The following is a 16,445-nucleotide window of genomic DNA, read 5'->3' as shown; positions in this document are numbered from 1 at the left end:
TGAAGATTGCGCTTGTGATTAGCAAATAGAGAGGTCCTTTTGACAATTAATTGTCTGTAGTACTGATAATACACGTGCGTGCTGCTTTTATCGACTTGCTCCAAGGCGGCCTTTGTCTCTCTTGCCATGTAATTTGAGAAAGTTGACCGAGCCTTCCAATGAATGCCTAGGCCTTCTTCTTGGGAAGCTTCTTGGGCCGAGGAAGGCTGCTGGATTGCTCCTGCTTGCCGACCTCATCTTCTCGGACGGGCTTGCTCTCATCTAGAATCTTTTCTTCTTCCTTCTTGACCTCCTCTTCCGCAGCATCTTTATCGGTCCCTGCTTCCTTGTTCTGGCCCCCGGAGTCCCCGCCGGCTCCGGTGCCATCGTCGTTTGGGGGACTCGAAGCCTCCTTCTTTTCCTCCTTTGTACCAGATTCGTCTTCATCCTTGACTGCGTCAGCGAATGATTTCTCATCGGTCACTTTCGATGCGTCGTCGTCGTTGGCCTGGCCCTGCTTTTGAGCCTTCGATGCTTTCTCATCTAGCTTCGCGGCAGCCTCATCAGCCTTCTTATTGATATCCTCGGTGACGGGCTTCGCATTCTTCTCGACCGACTTCTTAGCCTCACCAGCCTTCTTACTGATATCCTCGATGACGGGCTTCGCATTCTTCTCGACCGACTTCTTCGCCTCATCGGCTTTCTTGCTGATATCCTCAGTGACAGGCTTCGCATTCTTCTCGGCCGACTTCTTGGCATCCGCCACTTTCTGTGCGACGGCAGCCAGATCCTCCTTGACGCTAGCAGCAATGTCAGTAGCTTTTCGTTGGGCAGCCTTCGCTGTCTTGCCAGCATCCTCCGCAAGCGCGCTCGCCTTGGATTTTAAGGTGTTGATAGTCTCATCTGACTCAACAACCGGGCTCTCGTTCTCGCTCGAATCACCTGTGTTGTGCATTTCCATCAGTGCTTGACTCACGCGCCGAGTCGCACCCTTAGTGGCATCCTCGAGCGATTTGCCGATGTTGACCTTGTCGCTGGCGGCGCTGCTTCTTCTTCGTTCCATCTGTGTGAGGTATGCTTTGACAAAGAAGCGAGCAAATAACCATGTGAGTGGGGCAAGATAGAGACAGTTCAGAAGGATAGCGAAAACCTGGCCGCTAGTGTCGAGACAGTGAACCCACTGCAGCTCATCTCTGTAACGATGCTCGGCTTGCTGGAGATACTGCTGAGGGACCACGGGGGTGCCGTTCTCGACCGCAGCGCCATACGGACGAACACCGACGTTCTCCGCCAGACCTTCATATCCTGCTGCGCGAAGAGCGAACTTCTTCCAGAAAGCCCTGGGATCTGCAGTGGCTGATGCGACCGCCGCCGCAGCTACACTTGATGCGTCCGAGGCAACCATTGAGGCGATCTTCGGAGCCACATGGTATAGGTACGGAACGCTGACGGGAATCTGGTATTTGACGAAGAGGTGGAGAAATGCGTAGTTTGCACCAACCACGAACTGGGTGATTTGCATGCTGGTGAGCAGCCGCTTGAGTCGTTTCGGAACACTGATCTTGAGCGCTGAGCATAGGTAGAAGGTATACTAGAGGAGATCAGTATGCTGTAGAGCTGAATGGTTCTGGTGCTTACCATAAGAGCGTGAATGAAAGAGTTCACGAAAACGAACATCCAGATCGGAGGCGACATGTAGCGTATGCCAGCCCACATACAGAGCATTGCACCTGCATGATGATAGGTCTGGAGGAAGCTGCTCTTCTTGCCTTTAGCCAGGATGATTGCTGTGTCAATGACCTCGTAAAATTTGGACAAATAAAAGAGCCAGCCGTAGAATGCAAGCCCTTCGTTCCATATGCGACCGACGTCGGTCCTCTCAGGGCCAAGACCATCAGCTGCGAGATGAAAAGCTCGGTTGGTCATCGTCCAAGCGCTAGTTTCCTCATTATATGTTGCCGCACTGCCCATCCCACGTGGCCCTTGAATCTTGCAGAGCGCATCGACCACGCCTGAAGCTCCGTGCTCATTTTGCCAATTCGGGATACTCAATCTCAATGCATTGAGCATGCCAAGGAACGTCCATGCGGAGTAGACTGCGAGGATAACATTGTGCAGTATAACGAATAATCTGAATGCTGAAGTTCGACTGATTGCCCATGGCTTCCACTTCCGGCGAGCATTGACTGAGTTTAGATATGTGACGGTGGTCGCGTAGACAATGGCGATGGTGATCGGGACGTACGGGCTGAGCAAGGCATTGTACCAGTCGGTCGGAATCGAGAAAGGGTGTGCGAAGTTAGGATCGTTGGGCGGAGGTGGTAGCGTCTGCGGCTCTGGTGAAGGAGGTAATTTAAGCAGAGATGATGGCAACTTCGTTAGTCTCACAGACGGTAGAAGCTTCTGCAGGCCGAAGTCCTGGTCGACCTCAACGCTGTCCATGCTGTCGATCACCCACGGCGGGCGGGCTTCCAATGCGGTCCTGTATTGATCGTTCGTAACGTCCTGTCGCGTGTGGTGGCTGGAATGAGCAGCTTCTTAGTCGGCAGAAGCTGTGGCAGTCGCCAACAAGTACTATTAGAGCAACCGAAGAGCTAAGACCATGTTTGCCCTTTGCTATGACTTTGAAAGGAGCTGTCAAAAATTGTTGGGAAAGAGTGACCGACAACAAGGTACCGTTGTATCGCTTGCGGCACCAAGATCGCGTTTGCGCAACGACTGAAAGCAAAAAAACCAAGATCAACGTCTGCTCTACGTCACCGGATCAATTTCCCGCGTCAGTGGCCAACCTCTGCAACCGAGGCAGCGGGGAACCCAGGGGCACGGGCGTCACTGCACATGTCACGATTCAGGCGACGGCTTACCTAAATTCTGCCTGATGAGATGCGAAGTTCGCTACCTGCTAGGCACAAGCGAATTAAGACACCTAGGTTCGGCTCATAAAATTTCATTTTATTTCTGTTGAGCAGTGTGCCAAGTCAAGCGACACTGACCATTCTCTTTGTCAACGACACGGCTCTTGTATCCTTATGCCTCACGACCGCGAGGGTTCGAATCTAGTGTCGTATCTAGTGTCGTATCCATAGTCCTCGTTGGATTGACTCCGTCTATATGTCTGAAGTACCTGCCCTCCGCGACGACCCGTCTTCGTGTGCATTTGAGATCACACAGTAGTCTGCCACAATAGCAGTCCGGCAACCACCATCTATGCTCCTTGGCCTCGATAGGTTCATACTGGCCACCCTGGTCGTAGGTAGGAAGCGGGATCGGAGACGGCTCCCTGCCGGCTTGCAGAGATTCATATCGTGCGCTGTTGCGCAAATCGACCTGAGAGCTGTTCTCACTTCCCAGGAATTTGGCTGTCTCAGCAGGAGCAATCTTCCTGCCACGAAGAGAGAACGTTGCGGTGTGCCAATACCCACCCAGAGTCCAGCCTGGATGGAAGATGGTGAGTAAGAGCGCTGTGATGACCATCAAGGCGCCATCAAGTATCATGAACAGGGTCTCGTTGTTGGCCAACTCGCTGTCAAATCCACCGAGGAGCTCGGCGCATCTGTAAATGCATCGGACAAGGATTGAGAAGACTGATATGCCCACAGCCCATAGGAAGAGCTTGAACTTCAGCGTCTTGCGGTATGAAGCGTAGTTAAAGTCGAGCTTCTCCGGATGGCGACGGATGGCCAGTGCCAACTGCGCACAAAGCCCGACGAACAACGCTGTGGCAACGACTTGAGCGACGAGTCCAGCAATCATGATGTTGACGCCCATATCGCTTTGCTTCTTGTCGCCTTCGTCTGCCATCGAGGCAATAGCACCGCCGGCTGATTGCAACAGCAGCGAGATAAGATCAAAGCTAATGAAGCTGATAGTGACAGTCCGAGGCTTGAACCATGACAGCGATGAGCCGAATATGGTCATGATGCGCGATATTGAAAGGTAGATGGCGGCTGAATAGAACGCAGGGCCAATCGTCAGGCCAACGAGGTATATGATGAAGTTGTTTCCGTCTGGACACAACTGTCAGTACACATGACTTCGGCTGGCTTGCTCAAGAAACTTACCGAAGGGCTTGTTGTGCATCTGTATCCGCCCATAATAGCCAACAATCTCAAGAACCGTTCCTAAGCACATTGCAACCAGGTAACCCCAGGTCTTGAATCGAATCCCGAGGCCCAGCTGGCCCAGAATGACTGCCGCGAAGAGCCCTAGGAAGAGATAGTTTCCGAAGAGGGAGGGTAGGTAGTGGACTGAAGCGTAGGTGTCGAAGCATACGGGATCCGCCAGGCACTCGGCCTCTGACATGGGAAGTTCTTCAGGCATGTTGGTTATGGTGAATGACAGGTGCTGTTGTGTCACTGCTCCTTGGGGGAGTATGAAATGAATGAGATGTTGGTCTTGTTGATGTCGGTCGAGTGATACTGGCCATGACGGGCCTCTATATAAACAGTGTGTGCTGTCTGAAGCCCCTGTCTATTTCTAGATACAGAGCTAGTGGCAGTCGGCGCGGTCAAGATCGTTCGTACGACGCAGGGCGACAGACAGGGTCAAACCCATGCTTGCAACGACAACAGCATCTATTGGAAACAGATGAGCCCCCGTTGCCCCGACCAGATCGTCGTGTACTGCATGTAAGGCACTCCACCATGCGATCGAGTAATGCCCGGTTGAGCGTTGCCTGCGATGCTGTTCCACCTCTATCGGTCTATGTCTTGGCCGCGGCAAGCATGCGAGATCCGCATGCACAAGTTCATATTGGATGACCTCTTAATGTAGACGGCACTAACCTTCGAACAGGGCAACTTGCGGATTCATCATTCCTCAATCAGGGGGCCCGAAGTTTCGAGGCGTTAAGCGATTTTCGGCTTGGAGTTGTTTCTGGCATATTATTCACTGTCGCCTGCCTCTAATGATTGAAGTTGCCTATGGCGTTGGGGCTGTGTATCGGGACAGTGTTGCAGAGGACGGACTAGGACTTTTGGTTTCCATCACTTGTATTGAGATAGGGCAGAAATGTTGGAGGTCCGAGTTTAACGCCGGTGGCCCTAATTTTGGAAATTCCTGTTCAAAAGACCCCAGACTTTTGCTTGACGCCACCAGCACTTCGCATCAGCAATTCTGAAAGTCGCTGTCTTTCGATACTGAATTGTCTGATGCGACTTCCTTTGTAGGCGCAGCACCACTTCAATTTCGACAGTCGCGTTGTGGGTCGTACGTCCGAACCTGCCACACGGCGTGCCTGCCACCGGTCTCGACAACGCTCGATCACTCTTGGCGCAACACGTACGAGAAAACGAGGAGTCCACCCGGTTTTAGTACGCAATCCGAGGACAGAGCTGTCACGATGCGGCCGAATGCACTCTTCCAAGGCGCTAAACCTACGCAATCGAATAGGTATCATGCGAGCAGCGGATTCCAGCAAGACTTTTGTATTGCAGCCGTCATGAGCTGCTCTCTTTCCCTAGGATGCCTGAAAGCCTCGATGTCGTCGTGTCGTACTGAGATGTATATCTAGCAAGGTGGTATATCAGAGCTGAGGTCCCAATAGCACCATGGGGAAGCCAGCAGGTCAACTAAAGCACAATGTGCGTTGCAAAGCCGGCGAAAGCTAAACCTCAGTCCAACGCAGCCGGCGAAGTCAAGAAGAAGCGCACCCGCGTTCTAGCCATAAGACAAAGTAGTCGAGGCTGCTTAACGTGCAAGTGAGTTCTCCAATGCCCAAGAGAGGTGCTATTGTGCGACTACACGACATCATGTTCGTTCATGTTGGCTATCTGCGACTCGACGCTCAAGATTGGCTCCGCAACGATCGCCCAAACGGAGGAGTTTGCCTGTTGTTCCTTGCGCAAGACCGGCATGGTCGGTCTTCTCTATCTCATACGACCGAAGATGCGCTAACGCATGTTTCACAAGGCAACGTCGCATAAAGTGTGATGAGACGAAGCCATCTTGTGCTCGATGCATAAGATCAAAGCGACACTGTGCCGGTTATGCGTATGCTGGACTTGCAAAGTCTCAGGAAGCTACTCGGTGTGATAACTCGGCGCCCAAGCCTCAGGTCGAGTCCGAGCATGTCTCAGGTCGACCAGCGAAGGTGGCAGTCCAGCAAGCCGTCGTTGATCCCAATCTTCTGCCTTGGCAACGGGCGCTGGGCGAAGTCGGCGTCTGTCTGGTCGCTGATGACCCTCACTGCTTTCTCTCGCCAGACCTTTGCCTCCTGTTCAACCAGTTGCTACCGCAATTCAACCAAACCATCCCCTTTGTGGCAGCCGCAAATGCGGCATTCGGTGCTGCTTACGAAGCACATGTCTTGCGACATGGTGATCTTGAAGCATGTCACAGAAGCCACGAAATATACCTGACAGCGTTACAAGCCATACAAAGTGAGATCAGTTCATCTCGACCCAGACTTGTCCCGATTCTGGTTGCTTCTGCTCTGCTCGCTGCCCATGGGCTTGTGGCGAGCCGCAGAGATGATGCTTTTGTTCACATACAATCGATCTACTACCTGTTCTCTCCAGGCACAATATTCCGAGAGCAGTGTATAGAAGAGATCAAGGCTATGAAATGTAACATTTCTGCGTTCGACCATTTGCTCAATTCACTCGAGCACCAAGCCAGCTTGATCTCCACGAGGATGGACCGGCTCAGCAGCGGGGACAATAGCCGAAACGATCATCTAGGAGACTCGAACGTCTTGATAGCAGAGCGACTGTTGCTAGTGCCCGGTTGAGTCGACGAGTCAGCTTGGGCGAGCCTTGACTGTTCAAGCCAGTCTCACCAATAAAGTCGTACTCCATGAACTACTAATGTGGCGGTGCGAGCTGTGGCGGTGCTATGCAAGCAGCCGATCACCGAGCTTCTTTTGCATTCATTCCGCAAGTGGCTTGCCCAAAATGGAGCTCAACCCCTGTCCTTCTCGCCAGTGCAGCGTACCACTGACATCATTCCCATGCCCTCTTCCTGGGACAGAACCCTGGATATACTGTCAACTTTGCGGCTTGACGCAAGTCAAATGTGTCCTGTCTTTCTTCACGACTGCAATAATTTCGAGTTACATTTTTGAAGTGGTGCCCTTGCTCTTTCATTATGGCAACTACGGATCCACAAAAGAAGAACCGCCTGAGTCGCCTGCTCGGAGGCAGTAAGCGGGAGAAGTCACCAGACAAACCAGCCTCGTTTCCTCCCGATTCTGCATACGCAAGCAGTGATGTCGCGGTATCAGCACCGGATCAGTCGAATGAGCAGATAGTGCCTGCAGAGAAGAACAGCGAGATCGCAAATATCGACAAGGACAGGAATCTGGGAGTGAAGCCATCTACAGGTCAGGTCTTCGACCGAGACACCGGCGAGGTTGTTACCGTCGTTACCACAACTACTACAACTACCACAACCACCACACGTAGACCCGGCAAAAAGAGTCCAGATGTCCACCAAGACATACAGAAGATGACGCAGACCCAGCCTGCCACCAATGCAAATGGTACCGTCGATCCCACCAGTGACAAGTCAGGCATCATTGCTGAAATGCCTGCCACTCCAGCAGAACAACCCAAAGTACACTCGACGTACCCCGCTGGCGACACACAAAACAGGATTCGGGACAAGTCTCCGAGCCTACCACCGAAGAGTGCGAACCGAAAATCTGGGGAGTTCGGCACGCACAGCCACTACAATCCTGCTCCCGACGTTTCACCAGAGGGCAGTTATATGGCAAGACCGGGGCCGACAGGCAACACACCTCCCCTTAGTCCAACTGGCGCCAACTATAGCTATCCATCACATACCGGCAGGAGCGACTATGACAACGTCAGTCTCGCGACTACTGCGCAAACCCAAAGCCACAACAAGTCAACAATTGCCGACCTAAAAGCTGCTGCGAAAGGTCTTCATGTGAGATCAGATCCCCTTTTCCTTCTTCGCTACTTTGCAACACTCCAACTAACCACAAATATCTCAGGGTGTCGGTGAAACCCTCCGTGGCACACTCAACAGCGCCGTCGACGAGAACTTCCCACGCAAGAACGCCAAGAAGGCCGCTTTCGCCAAGTCCAAGAATGATGCAACCCTCGCGCGTGGGCGCGAAGAAGTCTCCAGTATTCCACATCGCAACCGGCAGCAGTATGACACTCCCCCAACCGATTCACTCTATGGCAGTAGCCAGCACATACCGCAGCATCACGACAACAGCCACACATACACATCCTCGGCTCACCCGCCACCCATACCCCAAGCACACAACTATGGCGGAGCACCTGTGAGGCCGCCCAGTCCTACACGCACTCCCACGAACGACCAGACCGTGCCGGGCAGCTGGGGTGCCGACGACTATGATCACGGTGCTTATTCAGGAGTCGGTGCTGGTACTCCTGGTGGAGCTGGCTACGGAAATGCGGCAGGTGTGGGCCAGGAGAATATCGAGCGGGAGAAGACACGAGGCAGCTTGGGCAAGCTTTTCAAGCGGAAGCCCGTGGCTGCGGGTCAAGAGCAGGGAAACCTGAAGGTGAGGCCATAGAATTTCGGCCATTGACAAGGCTCAGTCAGTCGATTGGAGACGGAGGTGTGGTTTCAGCCTGCTGATTGCCTCTTTCCTACAGGACCGGAAATACTATTGAGAGACAAAACCTGAGGAGATTCATATTTGTCCGGCGGCCCTGCGGATACGATCGTCCCTCTGCCGCAGCCAGTCGCAAGAGTGTGGGACGCTGAGCAAACCAAATCGCACCAAACGACGGCGAGAATCTGTCGTCTCCAATGTGAGGGCATGGACAGGCATCGCGCAGCATGTTGATGTGAGTCGTGTCGGATAGGCGTCATCGGTCTTCTAGACGGGTCATGTACTACGTGATCTGCAACTCAACTGGATCGTCGTCACTTCCACGAATGAATCCTGTTGGGAGGCGTTTATGGGAGGAGCACCTCATGTTGAACAGAGCCCAACAGTTGTTCTGAACACAGGAGCATTTTGTTCATTTAGCGAATGCACGTCTGGGAATTGTGTTTTGTGAGTAGCAATGTCGAATCGATCGCACGTGTTCAGGGCAAGCCCGTTGGATACACATCTCTGAAAGTTCTGCTACACGACTATAAGATCAAATTTGAATCCGAGATCTCTGAATTGTTTCATGTTTCGTTCACGCGGCACATTTATATATACATATGTATATGCGGCATAGGCCAGTATAACCTGTTGCGACGCTAGGCCTTGCTGGACAGGCACGGCCCCTTTTTCTTGGCCCCAAACTTGCAGCCTCATGTTGGCGAGGCGTAATTTAGGACACAAGGCACACTAAGCTTGAAACAACTTAGAAGCTACGACCTCAAGTCGGGTCGAGGGGACATCTGAGTCTCTTCATGTCGGTCATCGTGGCAGCAGAGGGCAGGGCTCTGCCATCGAGGCCCAGATATGTCACAACGCACGACAGGGACATGGCTGATCGGATGAGTCTAGGGTAGGGCACCCCCTGAGCGCTGTGAAGGTCGCGTCCTCATCCCGGCAAGTACGAAGGGACTACAAACATGTACCCAAATTCGCAGGAGCGAGAGCGCAACCATCACGGCTACGAAGTGATTGAAAGTATTCCCACGCCAAAGCACCCGACTCAGATTGAACTGGTACCGATCGAGGATCCGTCCAGTCGGAGGTCTCGACAGAATCCGAGTCATGGCGATAATCCGGAGCTGCGCAAGGCCCCTGCGTCAATACTAAAGCGAGTGCTCAACCAACTGCGAGGCTGGCGTCTGGGTGCCTTCCTCTCCGCGGTGACGGCACTTTTCTCACTCGTTGTCAATGCTGGGGTAGTCATCTGGTTACTTGGGAAAGGAACGGGAGAGGTCTTAATACCGTTGTACCGTGGAAGTTGCTCGCAAGTGGCTAAAGTCGATATCCTTGTTCACCTTGCCATCAACATATTGAGCACGATTCTGCTTGGAGGTTCGAATTATTGTGTGAGTCGGAGTCCCCCACGCGGCCAAGCACGGTCACTAGGCAGAGGGCTACCTTACCTGTCAGGAGCGGCCCAGAGCGCATGCATCGCTCTTGCACTTTTGCTTGAGACCATGCTGATCTGCTCCCAGATGCAAGTGCTGGTTGCGCCGACGCGTGCTGAAGTCGACGGAGCCCATGCGCGGGGAAAGTACATGGATATTGCTGTGCCCTCGATACGCAACCTGAGGCTCATTTCGAGGTATAAAGTATGTTTGTGGTTGACGCTGGCTTTTACCTCGCTGCCACTGCATTTGATGTGAGTATAGCAAGTGCACTCGCGGTTCTTCACATGACTAACAGTTGCGAGGTACAATTCCGCATTTTTCAAGTCCTTGTCGACCAACGCGTACGATGTCCTTCTGACCAGGGAAAGCTTCATCAACGACCAGCCAACAGACAATCACTACTATCTGCAGGTGCCAAGCGGGCCTGCTTATACTTACAGTGAACCACTACCAGCCTCGTCCTCCGGACTTGTCAATGCAAGCGCCATTCAGAACAACTTGACCAGCTACGACAAGCTCGACGTCGAAGACTGCATACGAACATACGCCAATGCTTTCCTGAGCACGAGACGGAACCTGGTCCTGGTGATCGACGGCGAGCCTGTTGAGGTGGATGATGTGAACATAGTCGCCAACTTCAGCTCACGCGGAAACGACCCATTGTTGTACCAGACCAGCGAGCACTATTCGAGTGGCGATCCTTTTTCGTGGCTATGTGACAGCGTTCCCAACCTCGACACTAAAGTCGATGTCCCACGGTACTCCGGAGGAGGCCGAAAGCAGTGCTGGCTGTACTGGCAACAATGGCTTGAAAAACCCGCAGAGTGGACGCCCAACGGTCAGAAAATCAGTTCCTGCTATTCAGAGCCTGTGAAAGAGCAGTGCGCATATTCCGCGAACCTTCCCATCGTCATCATCGTCATGGTCTGCAATCTTTTCAAAGCGCTCGCCATGCTGTTCGTCGCCTGCTGGCTCGGTGGACGACCGCTGACGACCGTTGGGGACGCCATCGCTTCATTTCTTGAACGACCGGACCCAACAACCAAAGGTTTCTGCCTGCTGTCGCGCCATCGAGTCCAGGATCTGATCTGGCCCAGTATTCCTGGCGAACAAGTCGAGCCAATGCCACCTATTCGAAGCCAGCGCTGGTTCCGTGCCACCAGCACCAGAAGACGCTACTGTCTCGTGTTCCTGCTCCTGGTCGCACTCGTCGCCGCCGTCGTGCTGCTATCCAATGCTCTGAGGTCCATCAATGGGCTCGCTACCGTCAGCTCGATCGGACTCGGCTCGTTGCAAATAGCGAATATCGTCGACTCAGCATTCCTCGGAAAGGGCTCAGCAACCGCACAGATCATGGCTGCCGTCTTCGCAGCCAACGCGCCTCAGGCCATCATGTCCTTCCTCTACATCAACCTCAACGCCTACCTCACAGTGATGTGGCTCGCGTCAGAATTCACAGACTTCGCCACAGAGAGGAAGCCGCTCCGTGTGAGCAGACCTAAGGGTTTACAACGCGGGACCCACTTCCTTCAGCTGCCATACAAGATCTCCCTGCCGCTGATGATCTTCTCTGCCTTGCTGCACTGGCTGCTCTCTCAGTCGATCTTCCTGGCAGTTGTTCAGGAGTTCGACAGCAATGGAGATCTGTACGACCCAGTAGCGGTCGCGAGTTGCGGCTTCAGCCCACTAGCCATGATTCTAGTGCTTGTAGCCGTGCTTCTGCTGCTGGGGACGACCATCGGTGTCTCATGGTTCCGGTGGCTGAAAGGTGGCATACCAGTGGCCGGCAGCTGCTCGGCGGCTATCAGCGCAGCCTGCCATCAGCACGCTGGGATGCCGATGCGGGCTTGAAAGAGGTTATGTGGGGAGTTCCTCGGGGTCAGCATGGAGAGCAACGGCGGAAAGGCGGTGTTCAGCACGCGTGTTTTACGAGCGGAGAGGTCGATAGGGTCGAAGAGGGCATGATGTATGCATGACATGGCAGGTACAGGATCAATAATATTCTTGTTGAATTTTCCTAGCTTCTCACATGAAATGATGTTACAGATATGAATATGTGACCTGTGTCTCCCGGCGCCATATCGCTGATCTGTTCGCAGTGCCAAAAGTTCTCCTCGCCCACAGTATTATGATTCCATTACACATACATACATACATTCACTTTCGCATCTCACAGGCACTGAATTGTCTGCGACTTCCGCTTTGATATCACCGATTGTCGGGAAAGAGAACAGAAAAGAGAGACATTTCCGCGTCCAAACGTCGTGATAAGAAAAATTAGGTCCGAAGCACTACTGGCATCGATCGTGACCATCCTGTTGGGCCACATATACCATTCACTTTCTGTTGATCGTGACTGGAGCAGGCTTCTGTATTTGGCATGCTGGTCAGCCAGCGAGGTTTGTTTCGGCGGCTGTGTACTGGTAGTACTCAGCCAAGTACGAGGAGGGTCAAATTCCCGAGCTCCGCCTGGTGACACGTCGAAGCTGATTTCACAGGCTGCTGAGTAGTCATCATGTCTGATCGTAATCAGCAGGAGCCGTGTTCGCAAAAACATAGTTCTTTGGTCGGCTTTGCGCTAACGCCTGAGCAGCCCGCGCATGTTCCTCCTTTTGCTTTGGGAATTCCTGAATGAAGAACTCTGGCGGTTTCGCTGGGTGCATGTTTGGGATATCGCTGCCACCGTGATAGCTATGGCGATCATCCGACGGCAACACGAAATGTGACGGATGTATGTTGTGAGGATTCCAGGCGCCGGGATCACTGCCGTGAGACATTCTCTGAACTTGAGAGAAAGTGTGTGTTGAGAATCCAGGCACCTCAGGACTTGTAAGCGGAGCATCTGGCCAGCTGCTCGTGGTCGATGGACCTGCTGAATACGGTGGCGTATAATCTGCAAATGCGGCATACTGAGGTGGCGCAGACACAGGTGGTGGCTGATGCTGTATGTACTCGTTGCCGAAAGGTGTGGCAGGCGGAGAAGCTGTCGCTAACGTGAGATGCTGTGAAGCTGCCAACTGATAGCTCCGGGCGATTTCTGCTTTGTGAGCGAGGAGAGTGTCACCAACTTGAGTGTTGATACTCAGGCCAGGAGAAGCTATCGGAGTAGCGCTCCCGACACTGTGAGAGGTCATTTGTCCATTATCACTGGCTTGCTGAAGCAGAAGACGTTGGTAGGCCTCAGCTTGGGCAAAGCTGGTGTTCACTGGCGATCGTTGAGCCGAGCTCGGCTTCCTCACCCCAGCGAAGCGGGCATTTAGACTGTGACCTGTGGACTTGACGTGGCGCACAGTATGACTTGGTGGCGTGAAGCCAGATCGGACGGTCGGTGAGGTTGACGTGAGAGCACCATAAGATCGACTTCGGAGTGACGCTGAAGTCAAAGCGGCGGGGCCAGGGCGTTTCCGCCGCGATGCAATGTCGATATGCGTCTCAGGCGGGCTTAGATCATCAGGACCGTCAAGATCAGAATGGTAATCATCAACTGGTGTGGCGAGAGCAAATGAGCCAAAGTTAGCTGCTAAAGCTTCGGTGCCAGAGCTGCGACGAGAGTCGTGATAGATTGGCGATGGGAGCTCAGGAGACTGTAAGTCACCGTTAGGACCCATCTGCTCATGAAACAAAGGTGGCGGCATATGCAGATGATGTGGCCAGGATTCTGCAGAGGCCGCGATTGGCGTACTGAAGTCCGAGTCTCTTGGTACGCCTGGCATTGCGGTGCTCTCCAGTGGTACGGGGGCGATGCTATCACTACCAAATCCGAAGTCGAAGCTGGTGTCTTGGAAGTGCTGTGGCGGCGCTTGCCAGCTGTCTCTGGCGTCCGATGTCTCCTTTGCGGGCCATTGCGGTACCTGTGGCTTCGTGATCGCCGACAACGAGCGCTGGTGCGGGTGGATTGGTGTGGGCTGCTGCAGCTGGTCAGACCCACGGGCGAGGCTGACCGGTCGTGAGGCGGCGACTGCTGGAGTGGGCTGCTGGGCCATCAACCTGTCTACCGAAGCATAGCTTGCCAGTCTATTCTGTCTCAAGGCGTTGGCGTCCGGTGTTGTAGACGAACCAGGAGATGTGGAGGGGCGTGAAGAGCTCGCATGTGGCGAGTCCCGTACTTGTGAGTCCGTCTCAACTTTCAGTGGGGCGTCCTGAGATGCAGATTGCGGACCAGGTTCAATTGTATCTTCTTGTACTTGGCTGCTCTCATATTCTTCCTGCTTCTTCTGCTGCTTCGCTTTTGCTCGTCTGTTCTGGAACCAGTTCTACGTAATATTAGCAGATGGAGTAGCTCGAGTCGGTTAACTTACCGCCACTCGTGGAAGTGTCAGCATAGTCTGCATTGCTAGCTGACGTTTGACAACGCTACTGGGTTTGTGGTTGGCCTGGAACTGGGCTTCAAGCACCTCGACTTGATCCTTCGTGAGTCTCGGTCTAGTCGAAGGCTCGCCATTGATGTCATCGAATTCCTCATAGTACCCACCATGGGCATAACCAAATTCTGCGTATTCGTGGCCTGGATACCCGATCACGTACTCTTCCATCTGGGCTGATGCTGCATGTAGGGCGGAAACATGGCTTGTGGCTGTGGTTGTGAATGTTGCATATATACGGCGTGAGCCTGAGGCGGATGTGGGTATGGAAGCATCTCGCAAATACATTCCATGGCGACTGTTCGGTGACCCTCACGAGAGTTCGTGCTCGACTTATTCTGCTTGCCCAATATTCACGTACTTGAAGGCTGCGCAACCATGGCCTGCGACCACGGTCGCAGAGCTCCCTGTCGCGAAGTACGCAACCTCACCGCGAGGTAGATGGTCGGTCGAAAAGCTTTGTGCAATCGCAATAGATGTTTCCAGCCAGGATTGTGTCAGAGATGTTTCGACTGCAGGCCGGGGCAAGCAACAGCGCTAGGTGAGATGTTACGCGCGCTAAACGAGTGTGATGGTGGTCGAGGTGGTGCAAATGATGGTACTTTCGACTATACACCAGGAGAAAGAGCGACTGACAGTTGGAAAGAGAGGACTCGCTTCGTAACCGCGAAGACGGAGAATAAATCACGAAGAGATGCAAACAAATCCACGAAACGAAACGAGGGACGAGTGGCGGAGAAAGAAAAGAAGTCGGCACAGAGAAGTGATGGCCTTCTGAAGCCTCTGGAAGTGGAGTGGACCAGATCTTACACGAGCCAGTGAGGTCGGAACAGAGAAGGGGCAGTCGCTGAGCCTGGGACTGCCGGGCTCCGCCTTTCTGTCACCGTGCCTGCCTTGTGGGTGCGAAAAGGCCCTTGCGCGATAGACGGAAGCGCGGGAGCTTCTTGAGCGCGAGCAGAAACTCGAGACAGGGGTGCATACACTCAGCCTCAGGAAGTCTTCTTCCTGGATTTGTCTTTCGTTTGCGTGTTGATTGGCAGGAGGGAGATGAACGACTGTGATGCTCACCCAGGTGGCCAGTCCGAGCTGCGGACTGCTTGAGTCTGTGTTCCCATCTCTTCTCTCGACAGCTTGACACCTGATCCCCGGGCGCGATGCAGCGCGCGATGGAGATGGGTTGATGGGCGAAAGCGAGACAGACAGGGACAAGGCGGTCGTGAGCAAGCACCAAACCAACGCCTTCAGGCTAGCTGGAATAGGGGTAATTGACTCCACTTCAACTGCTCGTCGTCCTAAAAAGGAACAGCTGGTGGGCACAAGGCGTCTCAGTTTGGAACCGCTCTCACTTCTTGCCGGGATTAGGGAGATTGAACGACAGCGACTGTTGCGATTTTTCGCGTTCTCTCTATCGTGACTCGCACGGAGATTTTTGACGTGCTGAGCTTGGACCTTGTTCCGCATCAATAGTGAGCTCGATCTACAACGTTATCGCTACAAATCTACTCTGATCCTCGTGGCAAAGGACGCAATGGCGGGGAACTCGCCTAAGGGAACTTCATCGCGCAGTAACTGCTCAATCAGCTATCCAGATCACTCGAAACGGCAGCAACGAATCATGTTTGTAATTGTTATAGGCAGGATGATGGTAAGTGCAAAGGAAACAATCTGCGGTACCTGCATCTGGCGTCCGGGAAGCTGCAGCTCAGAGCCCCTCCGCCAAGCTTGATAGGGGTATGGGTCTCGACTCTCGTCTACATCCACTCAGAAGTCGGCCTTACTCGCGCTCTTGTTGCCTCAGATGTTGCTTTGCGGCGGCAACATGTGTGTCGCTATTTTGCCCCTGCATACATACACACACGCAGGATCGAGCCTTCGAAGAAATTGAACTTCGATCGGCCGATGCCTGCAATAAACTACTCAATCGACGCGGGTTAGAGCCACTCGGCCATACCGAGCCTTCAACCTTCAACATCACGTCCGTTATTAGCTTGACAGCTAACGATGCACTTAATTCGTGCGGTTCGCAAGTACGTCGGCGTTATACGGGCACACAGAGACCCAAGCAACGCACGTACTAAGTCAAATGCTCAGCCATATCCGATGGATTCGTCCTTC

The 16,445-nt window shown here is 53.3% G+C and overlaps 5 protein-coding genes across 5 annotated transcripts; 2 read left to right on the top strand and 3 right to left on the bottom strand.

Moving 5' to 3' along the window:
* Positions 1-166: 166 nt before the first annotated feature.
* AB675_1876 (Elongation of fatty acids protein sre1) lies at positions 167-2,421 on the bottom strand (the record flags this gene model as incomplete). Its single annotated transcript, XM_018141799.1, has 2 exons — positions 167-1,570; positions 1,618-2,421. 2 exons carry the CDS (start codon positions 2,419-2,421, stop codon positions 167-169), a joined length of 2,208 nt encoding a protein of 735 aa, XP_018002792.1.
* A 585-nt stretch (positions 2,422-3,006) lies between these two features.
* AB675_1875 (Sphingoid long-chain base transporter RSB1) lies at positions 3,007-4,299 on the bottom strand (the record flags this gene model as incomplete). The annotated part of the gene is made up of 2 exons (XM_018141798.1): positions 3,007-3,986; positions 4,041-4,299. 2 exons carry the CDS (start codon positions 4,297-4,299, stop codon positions 3,007-3,009), a joined length of 1,239 nt encoding a protein of 412 aa, XP_018003061.1.
* Positions 4,300-7,065: 2,766 nt separating this feature from the next.
* Positions 7,066-8,491, top strand: AB675_1874 (uncharacterized protein; the record flags this gene model as incomplete). Its single annotated transcript, XM_018141797.1, has 2 exons — positions 7,066-7,869; positions 7,937-8,491. The coding sequence occupies 2 exons, from the start codon at positions 7,066-7,068 to the stop codon at positions 8,489-8,491; spliced, it is 1,359 nt and encodes a 452-aa protein (XP_018002862.1).
* Positions 8,492-9,495: 1,004 nt separating this feature from the next.
* On the top strand, positions 9,496-11,820 carry AB675_1873 (uncharacterized protein; the record flags this gene model as incomplete). Its single annotated transcript, XM_018141796.1, has 3 exons — positions 9,496-9,924; positions 10,054-10,220; positions 10,272-11,820. 3 exons carry the CDS (start codon positions 9,496-9,498, stop codon positions 11,818-11,820), a joined length of 2,145 nt encoding a protein of 714 aa, XP_018002993.1.
* Positions 11,821-12,482: 662 nt separating this feature from the next.
* AB675_1872 (uncharacterized protein) lies at positions 12,483-14,501 on the bottom strand (the record flags this gene model as incomplete). Its single annotated transcript, XM_018141795.1, has 2 exons — positions 12,483-14,222; positions 14,268-14,501. The coding sequence occupies 2 exons, from the start codon at positions 14,499-14,501 to the stop codon at positions 12,483-12,485; spliced, it is 1,974 nt and encodes a 657-aa protein (XP_018003057.1).
* Between the last annotated feature and the right edge of the window lie 1,944 nt (positions 14,502-16,445).

The sequence above is a fragment of the Cyphellophora attinorum genome (genome assembly GCF_001299255.1).
Source record: "Cyphellophora attinorum strain CBS 131958 chromosome Unknown Contig6, whole genome shotgun sequence".
Lineage (NCBI taxonomy): Eukaryota > Fungi > Ascomycota > Eurotiomycetes > Chaetothyriales > Cyphellophoraceae > Cyphellophora > Cyphellophora attinorum.
This window is presented reverse-complemented; position numbering and strand designations above follow the sequence as displayed.